The sequence below is a fragment of the Hyalella azteca genome, unplaced genomic scaffold (genome assembly GCF_000764305.2).
Source record: "Hyalella azteca isolate HAZT.00-mixed unplaced genomic scaffold, Hazt_2.0.2 contig14775, whole genome shotgun sequence".
NCBI lineage: Eukaryota > Metazoa > Arthropoda > Malacostraca > Amphipoda > Hyalellidae > Hyalella > Hyalella azteca.
In genome coordinates this window covers 117,608-134,010 of record NW_025944650.1, presented here as the reverse complement: position 1 = coordinate 134,010, position 16,403 = coordinate 117,608, and the positions used below count along the sequence as shown (strand labels likewise).

General features: G+C 37.9%; 1 protein-coding gene across 3 annotated transcripts in view; it reads right to left on the bottom strand.

Moving 5' to 3' along the window:
* Positions 1–4,351: 4,351 nt before the first annotated feature.
* Positions 4,352–16,403, bottom strand: part of LOC108672429 (dnaJ homolog subfamily C member 7) — a 68,925-nt gene continuing 56,873 nt past the window's right edge. For all 3 annotated transcript variants that reach the window (XM_018160103.2, XM_018160096.2, XM_018160086.2), the window contains 9 exons: positions 15,535–15,659; positions 14,565–14,753; positions 13,394–13,512; positions 12,270–12,423; positions 11,553–11,717; positions 9,249–9,414; positions 8,144–8,290; positions 7,465–7,626; positions 4,352–6,967 (listed from right to left, as the gene is read on the bottom strand). In XM_018160103.2, the coding sequence (XP_018015592.1) occupies positions 6,777–6,967; positions 7,465–7,626; positions 8,144–8,290; positions 9,249–9,414; positions 11,553–11,717; positions 12,270–12,423; positions 13,394–13,512; positions 14,565–14,753; positions 15,535–15,659 (1,418 nt within the window). In that variant the 3' untranslated portion in view covers positions 4,352–6,776. The remainder of the gene's footprint in view (positions 6,968–7,464; positions 7,627–8,143; positions 8,291–9,248; positions 9,415–11,552; positions 11,718–12,269; positions 12,424–13,393; positions 13,513–14,564; positions 14,754–15,534; positions 15,660–16,403) is intronic.

Below are 16,403 nucleotides of genomic sequence, written 5' to 3'. Positions count from 1 at the left end.
TTCTTTAGCATTATTGTAACAATTGGTTATTATTACCAAATACCTCATTGCCATATAATAAATATGTGAACTTTAATTTCTTTAATTGTTTTAATTCACAAATCAACTGAATAACTCTTCTAAAAAATTGTCTAAAAAACACCTATGAATACAACAAAAATGCCAACATTTGCAGTCAATTTTATCTGTTCCTGTAGCCTAATTTCTTTCATAAAAATAAAAGAATACCGTCAACCGGGGCTACTCGGAACGGGCGGGGTAACTTGGGACAGTCCTCCAACACAGCGTAAAACTGCTTTAGTAGCAAAACTAATTGGAATATTGCAAAACTAAATATAGTGGTGTAAACATCAACATTTTTCCTATCTATGTGGTATAAAGGAAGTTCAGAAATACTACAATTACTAGCTTTGAAAAATTCCTGAAAAAAATGTTGAAAAACGATATTTTGAAAAGTTACTTCTTCTAAGGTCTGTAAATATTTGCCGTATTAAAAAATTTTGCTTAAAAAATAGTGGCAGACAAGTGTCAGCATGAAAACTTTATTTGCAGAATTTACATATGTCAATAAAAAAAAAAAAAAAATAAAATGACAGCCATTTCCGCATGGCGGGGCTACTCGGGACACCCCCCTGGGGCTATTTGGCCCCCCCCCCATAAAAACGCATTTACAGTAGAACCTCAGTTAGCAAAGGCTCCAGTTACGAAAAAAATTGATTAAAAACAAAGAATATTGATTACATTTACCTTGCTCAGCAAAAAAAATTTCATTTATCAAAAAATTAGTGCATCATTGGTCATCACAAAATTGTGCATAGAATGTCATACATAGAATTGTGCACCATGCATCATAGAATGAAAAGTAATTGACCTAAACTATGATTTATTTCTCCAAAACATATGACGGTTGTCACTAAAACATTCTTTTCTGTTTCAGGTATATTTTTCACAATCTTTTTTTATAGTAAATTCACTTAACCCAATTAAAATGGTGTGAAATTACAAGCCGTCCTGTAAGCTTACAGATACAGAAAACTTGCTATAGGGCTGCTGATATGAAGCTTGCAGTGGACAAGGTTGTTGTAAATGCTCAATGGCATGTTCATGGATATGGTAATATTGCATCAATAATATGGTTATTAATGTATATGGTAATATCATATCAATAAAGGAAAAACAAGTCAAAATCACAGAAAATGTCATTTATTCTACCTCTACATCATCATCATCTACAATAAAAGAGGAGGACTTCAGAGTACTGTTAGTAATGGATGAGAACACTCTGCATGCTTCAAATGTTTTAAAATGAAGTTTTATTCCAAGTGTTCCGAGTAGCTCTGTTCGACGGGGCTACTCGGGACACTCTTTTTTGCTTCTGGCACCCTACGAATAGCATATAGAATTTTTTCAGAGAAGCTATGTGATAGCCCTTGCAAAGAGCTTTGAAATGAGCCTAAACTTGTTTATGAAATGTTTCATGGTAAGAAGTTATGAATGAAAGACGTTTGAAATCGTCTCGAGTAGCCCCGGTTGACGGTAATTTCACATTTCTGCTTGGGAAATCAGAAAATTGTCCTTAAAAAACAATCAGTTCATTTTTAATTTCTTTATCTACTCAATAAAACAAATTTCTCATGCATGATAATGTTGGTATCTATCCATGATACTTTACAGCTTACTGGTTTACTTAATCTAAACTTAAGGCTTGTAGTCAACATGCAGCAAAGTCTGAGAGTGTGGTATATGCCAACATCATGCAAAATCCTCAATCTGATCTATGCAGGGTAAAATTCTAAGAATGGAAGTTCACTTATAAAAAAAGCTTTCCACCCAAGGTAGAAAGCTTCCCTTCAATGCAGTGCTTTGCCAGGAGACTGACTATAAAGGAAAAGGAGTATAAACAAATTAGATAGGAGTTAATTCGGTTCATGGCACTTTAAATACAGTGCCAGCTTGAGGAACAGCTCAGTAACCCGCCTGGCTTTGCACAAAGAGGTGTGCATGCAGACTGCAGTTGCTGCCACCATCCTTGAGTGGAATTGAGCTCAAGTAATGTTTAGTTTCGTATCCTTGCTACATTGAGTGCCTATTGCAATGCGTGCGGGATTTTGTCGGGCTGTACTGAACATTCACACTTATTGTCAGTTTGTCACGGCAAACCTATCTCCTCCTAGAGTTTTAAAGCTACAGCGATGAGACATATACCATTTGATTTGTAAAAACCATACCCATCAAGTAAAGAAGCCCTTCTTTGAGATTTGTGCATAGTTTGGATTCAAAATGGGGGGGAAGGGAGCCGGGGAGGGAATTTGAAGAAAATGAGAAGAAAACGGAGAGATGCGTGTAAAAAAACTAAGGCAAAAATAAAAAATCAGACTGCGTTACTCGATTGGTATGTTCTTTACAAATTGAATGGTACATATCTCATCCGACTCATTGTTGTAGCTTCAATGCGGTGTCATAAGTCTTAGTTCCACGGTGGAACTCAGACGGTCAGACCAAGCTTAATATAAAGGAAAAAGTTAAGGGGTGTCAGAATCATAGTGGCAAACCAGAGCTTTTTTAGAATCAGTTCATTTTTAATTTCCTCATTTACTCAAGATTTAAACCAATTTCTTATGTATGATAATGCTGGTATCCAGGATACTTTATTGGTCTACATATAGGACTCAAAAATGAACTTGAGGGAGAGTCTAAAAAACTCTCTGCTTTGCCACTATGGTCAGAATTACCCACAGTGTCAGAATATGATGCGTTTACCCAACCCAGGTTTTGGATCCAGTTGGTTTTATCAAAATTAAAATTTTTAAACCAAATATTTCTTGCATCAGAGATAATTCAAACATCAAAATTTTTTAATGTCAACAGCATTAAAATCTACCTATACAGAAACCTAAATTTTTCATATACATATTAAAAATTTAGGCTCCTCAGAACTCAAAACCAGGGCATAGGATTTCAAATCAATGTATTCAAAATAAAAAATAATAGCCAGTGCTTCTATCAGCTGACAGGACTGACAGTGAGAGTGAGACCAGTCAGACCACCCCTTTCTTCAGTATTAAAGGCCAGGCCATGGGCCTATTTCTTCAACGCCGAGTCGCCGACACTTCTATTCTATTCTAAATGAGTGTTGGGATTGGGTAAGGTGTGTTGTGTGGTGCGCTGGTGTGGCGCTCGCTGCTCGGTCAGTCGGTCTGTAAGCGTAAAGAAGCAGTGATTGGTTCAAAATGTCATAAGAGTGATAAGACCACTTAGACCAGGTTCTTCTTTAGTTTTATATAGGCTAACCTAAAGAAAATCACTATCATGACAATTGCAGTGGCAAACCAGAAATTTTTTAGAATCGGTTTGTTTTTAATTTCTTCATGTTTTCATCTACTCAAAATTTCAGCCAATTTCTTATGCATGATAATGGTGGTATCTGGTATGGTATCCATACTTTACTGGATACTTCTCATAGGAGTAGGACTCAAAAATGAACTTGAGGAAGTTGAGCCTGAGGATGAGGAACAAACAGAGGAAGACAATCTGCTTTGCAATAGGATATGTAAACAATCTGCTTTGCCAATGAGACGAAAATATTACAGAGCATGCGTTTGTGAAAGGCGGCCGTACCGCGTACGGACGGTACGGTGCACCTACGTAGTCGTTTTGAGTCGTTAGAGGACTCAAAAATGAACTCGGAGGAAGTGTCTACTGTCTAACTCTAACATACTCTGCATTGCCATTTTCATTTTGCCACTATGGGCCACCGCGCACCAACTGTTACTGACCAACACTCCAACAGTAAAAATTGACAACGATGTGAGAGAAAGATCTAAGATGACTGGTTTCGAAGGGTCGAAGGCAGCTGGATCGCAATGACTATGACACCAGGACCAGGGATATATCTGAAGTAATTTTGTATTATCAGTTGGCCCGCCACGGATGGCCGAGCGGGCCCGAGCCGTCCGAGAGCACTCAGCAGAAAACAGTACCTAAGCACTCAGCAAGCAATGCAACGGTGCAACCTAGAACCTACAGATACATGCGGATCCAGATTGATGAAGAAAAGACAGAATGGTTGAAATACGTTTTTAATATGAAGATTTTACATTACATATATCTAATTGAATTCAGTTATGCGTAAGAATTTCCATTAGACCTGCGGAATAAAAATTGGAACAATTACCGCACCCTTCAACGTTATTACTGTACTTTGATAGGTAATGAGTCAAACTGATTAAAATATTGTTACACAAGTTCATGCCCTTTTATTAAATATTCCCTGTAAACTGCGGCCATTTGCAATTCAAATCATTGTAAAATAGAACACTGATGTCATAGCAGAGGGGCAATAGTTACTCAGGAACAAATACAATTTTAATCATGGTGATTGTGGGCTTCTTATGGAGTAAGTACAGGATGCCGGCCGGCACAGATGTGAGCCTAAAAAACAAAAGATGCTTATTTGACGACACAGACACCTGAAGCAAAGAGATTCTAACGGACTATTTTGTACCCTAATCTTTCTCAGCTGCGAAGGTACGAAAAAAATGACACTATTTACAAATAATAAGAAGAAGACAACATTATTCGGATCAGCCCTGCGATGAAGTCGTTTGCGGCATTTGAGGCTATAACGGAAGGCATAGAACCATTTACCATTGTATCATACTATCATGGTTGAACTATATATATTAGTTCAACCATGAATTGTATTTGTATGTTCTGTGCCGGGCAGAATGTTGAATTTTAAAGATGACCAAAATATTTCTCAACGATATATGGCATGAACCAGCGAAAAAGTTTAAATTAGTCGGTGAATTGGTGCATATTTTAGTTTAGTTTTAGTTTAGTTTAGTTTAGGCATATTTATTCAGTAATACTTAATTGCCAAAACATCATACGTGCAGGCGAGTATTTGAGAAACATCCAAGTATTTAAAATCTCAAGATACTCTCTGGTCCAGTGGAAGCTTCTGGTCGGTAATCCATATTCACAGAATATTCTTTAACTTAAATCCTTCAAGGTCAAATGTTAGCTAAAATTTTGGTGGTGCTGCAACTTAATTCCCGATCGTTTTTCACACCTTGGACATTAATGTATAACCAACTTAAAGATTCTGTGCTAATTCCATGTATGTACCACGGAAAAAGCAATTATCGTCATCCCATATACGGACTAGGAACGAAAGAAATGATTACTAGCACGATATAAAACGCGATAGCTCACTAACTTTTGCATTAGCCTTCATGAAAATCTAAATTAATAAATTCTTATTAGATACTTTATATAGTCAGCGCATTCATGCTTTTTAGCGCAATTGAAACTGGAAAAGGACAAAGATAGTTCGTTCTAGCACGATAGATGACGTCTTTGCTGAATCTGCTCATGGGAGTTATGTTGAACGAAGACTAATATATCTTCACTTCAATCCATGAAGACATAGACACTTGACGCCTCGAAGTTTGATTAGATTAAATAATCCTGAATTCACGTCCCTTAAATTCAACTAGCAGATAACGAACAGAAAAGGACTCAACACAATATTAAAACAATTGAATAAACAACAGAAGATTAAACATTGCCATTCACCCGAACAATTAACATGAAGGGAGTTACAACGCTAGGTTCGCTTCTGTCATAAATACTACGAAGCCATCATAATTATAGAGTCAGTCATTCAATTTCCACGTTATTGTTCTAACAAGCGTGTGATAAATCAACGAACAAAGGAGAGAATTTAAATGTATTGAAGACAGCAGTCCAAAAGTAATTTCTGAGTATTAAATCATCCTCAAATCGATTCTCAGCAAAATTATTCCATTTTGACAAAAATTAATCTCCGATTATCGAGCTTGTCAACATTGAGAAACAGAAAACAATTGAGATGTTTTGACAATTTTCAAAGAAATTTTTTTTTCCATGTAAAGAAGGTTATTTGAATTTTATGAGATGAACGCAACAACAAACGCTTAATCTCGAACCTTGCCTTCATTCTAATTATTTACATGCGTCACTAGAACAGAGCTATATATATCAAGTACATGCATCATCAACCCAACCTAACGCAACCCACTCCCAACGTATCAACAGTTCTACAGCTAGGTGACCTGTAGTCATGTATTTATTTAAAACATCCGTGATTTAATTATTTATTTGTAGGAATTATTCTGGAGTATAAAACAAGATTCTTCACTAATCGCCATTCTCTATCCAGGTAAACCAGCACACAGCAAGACAAAGACTCTAAAAAAGAGCTTTCAAAGAAGTTTACACGAAAAAATAAAACGTAAATGTAAAGAAATACATTGACTCGTGTATCAGGCGGTGAGTGATATACAAAGGAAGATGCTGGGGACGATGTGCAAGTCACGAATAACAACATTCAATGATAACTTTCACCGATTAACAGCGGATTTGTTAAGTTGGGTTAATAAGAATCTGCGTTGTAATGTAATGAATGATGTAATGTGGCCCATAAAGAAAGTCCAGTGCTACGATTAAACCAATTAATTATCAGGTAGACCAGTAGAGAAGTCAAGGCACCGCTCTATTTAAAAATGACCTCCGTGTTAAAATTAGAACGCGCGTTATAGCAGGTTTGACGTTGATTTTAGTGTAATTTTTAGACAGAATGTAGCTCATTGAACCAGACAGAAAACGGGCACTTGGAATAATGTTGACTTTGCACAAGTAGTAAAATAAGTTTATCCCTAATGACAAAATGAGAAAGTCGTGAGAGTACGTCGAACAGAAGCAGTATGATCAACTTTCCAGTCTCGCTTGTACTAGAAGCCATACTGGAAGCCGCCAGGGAACCCTTGGAAGCCTGGGTGAGGCCCCTGGAACTGGCTTTGAAAATGCGGTTGTTGTTGTTGGTGCTGGTGCTGGGCTTGGCCTTGGTCGTAGTAGTGGTGGCTTTGAGATGCGAAAAAGTCCGAGCCAAAGAAGGCTTCAAAAACTTGATTGGGATCGAAACCTGCAAAGAAAAAAAAAATCATTTGAATTTCAAGGAACTAGGAAGTGAATCATTAATTAGGCTTGAAGTTATTCGTATTTAAATATATATTGTAACAGCAACTTGCAAGAGTATTTCGATAGTTTTGATTTGTCAACGACTCCGACTAGCTAACCTTCAAATTTACAAGCTTTATGTTAAATTCTCTTCGGTCGAGTATTTACGTTTATCCAATAACGAATGACCTAAAATTAAAAAAATAGTCATATACTATTTGGTTCAATGGTGCAATTGTAAAGCATAACCCATTTTTCAATGAATTTTTGCGCTCAGCTCGAGATGAATGGTGCAATGGTGTTGAGCATAACCCATTTTCAATGAATTTTTACACTCAGCTCAAGATGAATGGTGCAATGATTAAGCATAACCTATTTTTCAATTAATTTTTGCGCTCAGCACAAGGTGCAATAATAAATAATATGGTGCAATAATAATCAAAGATAATTATAAAGGCTCACCAGCATCCCTGAAGCCGCCACAGTCAGGATCGTTGACGTCCTGGCCGCGGTCGTGCATGCCGCGCTTCTTGGGGTCGGTGAGGACGGCGTAAGCCTCGCCGAGCTCCTTGAACTTACGCTCGTGCTCAGCCTTCTCCGCCGCACTTGCGCTCGAGTGACGATCTGCAGCACAACCAGAACAATAAGAAGGGAGCGAAAACTTTTTATTATTTTTTTGAGATGCATGCTATTTTGTATACACGTGCAATATATTTTCCAAAAATGCAAGATTCCCAGAAAAACACACAGGTAATTTGCTATATTTTAATTACGCACATGTAGAGGTAAATTAAAAATTTAGTAAAAGCAGATAAAATTTGCGCATCCTAGTTTGTGATGCTACCTGTGCCAACGACGAACGGTGATTACTTTCTATTTAGAAAGTAATTAATTAAAATAGCATAATAAATTCTTGCATAATAATTTCTAATAATTAAAATTGAAATAATTTCTTGCGCTTTCTGTGCACGTTACACAAAAAATGTTCACCCGCTTGTCACAAGCTATTAATCAGATTTACAACAAATCCCAAACATAAAAAATTAATACCTACATCAATTATTACCAAGGGCATAAAATAATAATTCAATTATGACAGAAAGGCGAGGAATGATATGGAGTCAAATAGAAATAATCGCACCAGGGTGATGAAGTAGAGCCATTTTTCTGTAAGCCTTCTTAATCTCATCGTCAGAGGCAGTTTTACTGACGCCCAGGATCTTGTAGTAGTCCTTGCGCTTGGACCGCTTGAGCTGCGTCTTGGCCTCGTGCAGCAACCGCTTGTGCTCTGTTGGTGGAATGCGTTCACACTCGTCATTAAATGAGGTACGTAAGGTTTTTATTCCATACGTTCACACTCGTCATTAAATGAGGTACGTAAGGTTTTTATTCCATACTTCACACTCGTCATTAAATGAGGTACGTAAGGTTTTTATTCCATACGTTCACACTCGGCATTAAAAGAGGTAAATGTGGTTTTATTCCATACGTTCACACTCGGCATTAAAAGAGGTACATGTGGTTTTATTCCATACGTTCACACTCGGCATTAAAAGAGGTACATGTGGTTTTTATTTCATACGTTCACACTCGGCATTAAAAGAGGTACATGTGGTTTTATTCCATACGTTCACACTCGGCATTAAAAGAGGTACACAAGGTTTTTCTTAATTGGAATAACATAATGTTGCTACAATGAGAAGTTATTAAAAGATAAACCAAAATAAAAGCAATATATGCTCAATTTTGCTATAAGCATGGTAAATTGAACACGAACTTGAAAATTATTACGCCTGAAAACTATTGAAAATCGATTTCTCTTCTAAAAATTAATCCGAAATTCTTTGATCTGAATATATTTCATTTTCCGTTCATTGATTAGAGCAATGAAGAAACCACTTTCACAAAAATTCGCAAACTCATACACTAAGAAACCGGTGAAAGAAAATAGGCATCTATACATGATAGATACCTTTGCCCGGTAGGCATAGATATATCGATAGATGCCTATATTTATGCCTACCCGAACGTTCATCTGAACATTTCAATCAATATGATAACGTCCCAGACAAACTATTATCATTCCATAGAAAAATCCGTACGCACATATTATCGCAATTCAGTTTTCCATCGGTAAATCTCAACTCTTGGATCTAGTTTAAATAATTAATCAGATTTTAATTGCTCGGACAGATATTGACTGAATTTGACAGACGATTAAAATGAGACGCCGGTTATGACGAGACCTTGACTGCGTTGCATGCGGTAGACTTTCTCGAGGTCCCTGACGGCTTCCTCGTACTGCTCGGTCTGCTGGTACGTGTTGGCGCGTCGTAGGTAAGCCTTCACGTAACTGTCGTCCAACTGCAGCGCTGCCGTGCAGTCGCTGATGGCTTGCTCTAACCGCCCGAGCTGCGGGAGGAATACAGAGTGAGTTGAAGTGTCAGGACATCACGCAATACAATACAGAGTAAGGTAAAGTGTCAGGACATCACGCAATACAATACAGAGTAAGGTAAAGTGTCAGGACATCACGCAATACAATACAGAGTAAGGTAGTGTCAAGACATCACGCAATACAATACAGGGTGAGTTACAGTGTCAAGACATCACGCAATACAATACAGTGTGAGTTACAGTGTCAGGACATCACGCAATACAATACAGGGTGAGTTACAGTGTCAGGACATCACGCAATACAATACAGAGTAAGGTAGTGTCAGGACATCACGCAATACAATACAGGGCGAGTTACAGTGTCAGGACATCACGCAATACAATACAGGGCGAGTTACAGTGTCAGGACATCACGAAATACAATACAGGGCGAGTTACAGTGTCAGGACATCACGAAATACAATACAGGGCGAGTTACAGTGTCAGGACATCACGAAATACAATACAGGGTGAGTTCCAGACGTAGGATGACTTTACAAGACACAAACACTATACAGATGGCAGACCTTGACTTGCTTTAAATTTCGGCGTTTGTAAAAGTTTCATGAGTAAAGATCTTCAAAGTAATCCTGCGAATTAACACTCGTACAAAATAGCCAAATAATAGTAACAAATTTCTCGCGAACATAACATTGTAGGTACCGTAAAATGGGGTAACTTAGACCACTTTTTTTTTATAAATGATGCAATTTTTTTACTAGCTAAATTAAACTGGAATTGAATCATGCAAAATACAGGTCTATACTCTAGCTTCACTCACCATAAATGGCTGGCTCCTGCCTCTCATAGTCTTTATGTAATTTCAAAAAAAGTGATGGTATTTGTTACCCCAGCTCTTGGGGTAACTTAGACCGGGTGGTAAAATCAATTATATTTTTTGGTAAAATAACTCCAAATAACTCCAGGTTTTGGTGCATTGTAGTAGAACTCTTCTAGTTACATATGCAAATGACAAAATTGAGGAAAGTGTCATAGTTTGCAAATGTACTACAATGCATCAAAACCTGGAGTTATTTAACCAAAAAATAAAAAAATTGGAGGGGGTACTCTGACAGGCTTTAAATAATAGCTTTTTTTCATGGGTCACATTTTTAATTTTTTAACCTATTAGATATGCAAACTTTTCAAATCTTTTCTATTGTGTTATGTGGCCTCAGTATTAGGCCTTTAATTCCCATTGACAAAATTTTTCTATGTCAAATAGTTTTTGAGTTGTGGGGGTTTTTGTTAAAAAAACGAAAAGTGGTCTAAGTTACTCCGCCGGTCTAAGTTACCCCATTTTACGGTATACATTAAAAGGTCATGCTTGACAAGCCTTAAGTAAAACAAAAAAACTAATTGCACCGTTACTGGAAAATCCAAATTTATTTTATACTTTGTATTGATTTGTTACGAGCCATCAACACCAATTCTTTATCATTCAAACCACATAAAATCCAAAATAAAAAATGAATAACATCGCATGAAAAATACTTATATTATCAGTCCGGCTTATATCGCAAATTCACAAGGAATTTAAAAGCAAAGAAAACGTCAAGAAAATACACCATATTGATATTGAAAACGTTTTCAATATCGATATGATGAATTTTCTTGGCGTTTTCTTTGCTTTTAAATTCCTCGCATGAAAAATGTTACATCCTATCTTCCATATAAGCCGCTACAAGAACACTGCATTAATTAAAATGGTTACATTCAGAACGTCACAACTAGAGCGCCAGAACGCGAGGATGGTCATTCTCTGTCCATTGCATTAATATGAAAGATAATTTTGTGCAAGGGAGCCACCACAACTGTACATCATTGGTGTGGAAAATAAGCCCTATTGAGCGTTGCACTTCAGACAGAGAGTTTGGCAATCAACAACTGACAATATGCATCACTTCAACGTCTCCTGTCGAGGATTCCATGATGCTGCAGTGCTCTCAGCTACTCATTATTGACAGTCAATACCAATTAAGAATTTAAATGAAATCAAATGAATAGTACAGAAAGCTACTTCTCTAGTATCAATCATTATAAACCAAATAAAGATACGAATTATTAGGAGATTGTTAACAAAATGAAGTTGAATATAAGAACTAAAATCGCACCTTGGCAGCGACTGTGGCGCGGTTGCAATAAAGTTTCGAGTTGGTGTTCTTATTGAGGACGTCGATCTTGAGAGCCTCCGAGTAAATGTCATAAGCACGAGCGAAGTCGCCCATTTTAAACGCTGCGTTACCTTCTTCTTTCTTTTGGTTCAGCAACTTCGCCCGCTGCAACAAACATAATAACATTAATTTATAGGATATAGATTAAATCAGGAAAATGAGGAGGAAGGTCAGCATGGCAACACCGGCAATGTTTTAGGGGTTATTGTCAGTTCTGTACAATTTCTCGTCGGTAGATTAAATTATTGCTTCATCGAGGGTCCAGCAAAATCATAAATGGAGCAAATAATAAACTCTTTTATAACGTATGTTGGACAAGTAACCAAGTTTGCTTAATAATACAGTGACTAAAAATTGTTCATTAAATGATCAATGAGAATAAATAAACAAATAAGAATTAGATGCTAACATGCTTACATAGCTCAGTAATTTCGGTATGGGAGTTACAATATGAGCTCAGTTTGATCACGCACCGGTTCTCGCAACACAGTACAATGAACTTTCTAGGCACTTCCTTCGCTTCTACAAAACTTTTTACCTAAATCGAATAATTTCGTGACGTAAATTGAACAACCAACGTTGAGATAATTTCAGCCAACAATAAACGTGTGATCCACTGCACTTGAGGTAGCAAGTTTTACTGTAATAACAGCAGACCTTGTAAGTTTCCTTGGCCTTGTTGTGGTCAGGCACGAGCCGTAAGACCTTCTGGAAGTGCTGGAAGGCGGCGTCCTGGTTGTCCTGGTAGTAGCGGCACAGCCCCCGCACGTACAGCGCGTCCGCGTGGTTGTTGTCCGACACTAGAATGTCACTGAGGACAGCAAGGCAAGTCAATTAGTAGGTAAATAAGAGCTTGTCTTAATTGATTAACTTGAGAGTTAACTCGACTCCTAAACCTTGACGAGCTCATTTAACAGTACTTAATACGAACAGTCTAACAGAATTGTTTCAAATTCAATGCCGCATGAACATCAGCATCAAAGAACCACCCATAAAAGTGCGAAATAAAATGAAAATATATAAAATAAAAACTCTAGTTCCTTTTGAACTTTCGTGTTATTTATACAATGAGAGAAAATAGTTATAAGTCAGTCATTATAAAACACAACTTAAATATCCATTTTCAGTCTCAACACAGACAAGAATGGATATACATAATCGATAATTGAGCTCACGCAAGGGGGTTGACGGCTGACACAGTCACAACAAAAGTTTATGCACAATGTTCGCGGTTAGAAATTAATTCACGACCGTTACGATTTCGCTCGAATCCTGGATTAATGCACGACAAATTGCATTGAATATTTAGGGACAATGATGCTTTCTACTCTCCACTGCCTGCATGCTGGACTGTTCATTTATTGGTGATGCTTAATTACCTTAATTGAAGAATCAATCCGTTAGTTAAATGATAAGCTTACACTCCCGTAATTGAAGCCTCAATTCATCAGCAAAAGATAATAATACTCTCCTATAATTGAACTACATATATATCAGTAAATGTTAATTTTATGTCAGTCAATATAACAAGGAATGAGTGAATGGTAATTTCATGCCGTGGAAACAACAAGAAATGAGTAAAATATCAGCCTGAATGAGGCCGTGTCTCTGACTGCCTTGACGATATCTTCGGCCTCGGACGCGCGTCCCTGGAATGTGAGGTACTGGCTGGGAATGGCCGGGTATGGCTGGGATATATAATATAACGGCATACACAACAGCTGCTTAATAATAAAAATGAGCGTAATATTAGCCTGGATGAGGCCGTATCTACGACTGACTTGACGATATCTTCAGCCTCGGAGGCGCGTCCCAGGAATGTGAGGTACTCTGCTTTGGTGATGCGCAGCTCGAGACCGCCCAGAGCGTAGCGCAGAGCCTGGTCCAAGTGGAACACCGCCTGCACACACACCAGCATTAGAGACCGTGCCATCAGTTGCCAAATTATTGACGATTAAGCGGCCGTAACGACACTAGTGGCCTTGCCATTAGTGGCTGCGAATCGGTCACCGAATTGGTGGTGGTCGTGCTATTAGTGGCCGAGTTATTGAAGAATTAATGGCCGAATTATTGACGAATTAAGGTCAGTGACGCCATTAGTGCCTGCCGAGACATAAACATTACCGGACGCGACGAAATGCAGACAAGCTCTGATATTAAAAATAAAACAATCCCCAAGAATAAAGAATTAATATTAAAAGAGAAAAATTATTAACCTATTTACGTATGGATACATCAATCGTCATCAATGCAATTCCTATATAGGGTAATACCAGCATAAGCGACCATGAAGAAACCATGACGATTTTGATTAATTCAAATGGTACACGACAATCTAACGTTAACAGTGACAAATTATTAACTCATTGTGTACAGTAACCGTCCTCGATGATATTCCAATCTTAAGGCTGATTAACGAGAACTACCGTTAGAATTAGTAGTCTAAAAATGCAAAGCAAGTATACGTATATTCATTGACGGTTTTGACATTTTAGAAGCGAAATAATGGTTAGGATATCAATACTTTGCGTGACGTTAAAATTTAGGATCTAGATTAGAAAAGAAACTATTAGCATTCATAATCAGATATTGCTGAGTGAAGAAATGGGAGATCAACTTACAGTTCTGGAAATGGTGGCTTAAAAATGAGATGTAATGCCAATACAAGTACATCGGACATTAAGAGTTAGAGGGAAGATACTTAATGCAGAAACCATTGCTTGATCAACTGACACTTCTGTAGTCGTTAGACTCAATGTAAAAATGCATGATCAAATAAAAGTTCTGTAAGAATTAGATTTAATGTCAATTACAAAAAAAAACTAATGCACGATCTGATCAACTGACACTTCTGCAGTCGTTAGACTTAATGTAAAAATGCATGATCAACTGGCACTTCTGTAATCATTATATTTAATGCCATTTATATAAACTACTGCACGATCAACTAACAGTTCTGTAGTCGCTCTTGGTGGCAGCGTCTTGGCTCTCCCTGACGCATGTAAGGAGCGCCTGAGCAGAGGCGATCTCCTGATGCACTGTAGAGTTGCTGGGCTCGATGTCCTGAGCGCGGCGTAGCACGCTTAGTGCCACCACACCGTCACCCAGTGCCACGTGACACTTGCCCACGCGGATCCAACCCTGCGCAACCATTTAATCATACGTATATTTACAAGGTGAATCGAGAAGTCTTCTTTTTGTAAGTGGAGATATCAGACTTATACTAGCAGTATAGTCAAGTAGGCAGGATTCTCCTAGCAGGTTAGTCACGTTAGGGTACGCACACAGTGAAAGCAGGTTGCCAGTGTGCTGGTTACCTGCTCAGGCTGGCGCCTGAAACCATAGAACACAGAAGCCTATTCGTACAGGTTTTCACTGTAAACACTTACATTATTATCCTATATATGTTCATTCTTGTGGCAGGTTAGAGCAGGTTTGCCCGCGCGGGCAAACCTGCTTCCACTGTGTGCGTACCCTTAGAAGGCTTCTGCTAGCATGTTATTTTAAGTAAGTAGGCGTCTATTTGCAGGTTAGGCGACTAACTAGCAGGCAGCATGCTAGTTTGAGACCAACGAGCAAGATAATTTTATAGTGCCGAATTCATTCATGGTGAAGACGCATGATATTAAACAGTAAGTCAGGTGAGTCAGTTTCAGTCATTTAATCAGATGGAAGATTTTCTAAACATTTCGATAACCCTACATCATCAACGTCATATTCCATACAAAATGAAAAAATCTCAGGCAAGAGCAGCTGTAACATATATAAAAATACAGCCTATATCTAGCGACAACGATGCATTACTATCGAGCATACAAATTCGCTGTAACATAGGTATATAAAAATACAGTATATATCTAGTGATTACGATATATTACTAAACAAATTCCAGTAGAGACGAGCTGTTGAAGTGGTGTCGTACCTTGACGAAGTGTTGGTCGAGAGCGACGGCGTGCTGAGCGTCGTTGAGGGCATCTCTGTACCTGCCGAGCATCATGTAGCACGCCGACCTGTTGCTGTAGTACGCCGCACAGTCTGGGCACAGCTCTGCAATTACCAGCAATTTTAGGCAAATTACGTCAATTTTCAGAAATTTCAGGTACATTACGTGAATTACCAGCAAAGTGTAATTGTAAATTACCCGTAATTTACAATTACCAGTAATTTCAAGCGAACTGCAACAATTACCAGTTATTTCAGGCAAATAACGTGAATTAACAGCAATTTTACGCAAATTACGTGATTTACCAGTAATTTCGGGCAAATTAGGTGACTTTCCAGTAATTTCAGGCAAATAACGTGAATTGCCAGTAATTGCAGACAAATTACGACAATTACCAGCAATGTCAGGCAATTTTCGTGAATTACCAGCAAATTCAGACTAATCATGACAAACTTCACTCAAATTACGGTATATTTAAGGCCATGTACGATATACTTAAGGCTGAGTGAATTCAAATTCAGGGACATGAGCTTCGAATCGAATCGAAACTGTGATTAATTTTATCTCCAAAAAATACGTCAAATAATCAATACATCAAAATCGAGAAATTGCAATGACTTGCACATTTCACCTCACAAAAGAGTGGATTGTCACTGATAACAAGGGGAGCAGTGTGAGTAATACAACTGACTAGAAGGCTGGTGAATAATATAGAAGACACGGAAGCAAAGAAACTCATTGTCGGAGAGAAATTTAACAGCATACTCTTTCAGGTATTGACAATTCGGATGTTAAATAAGCAGCTAAACAATGGCCGGCTTAGCCACAATTAGCATGCACACGATATA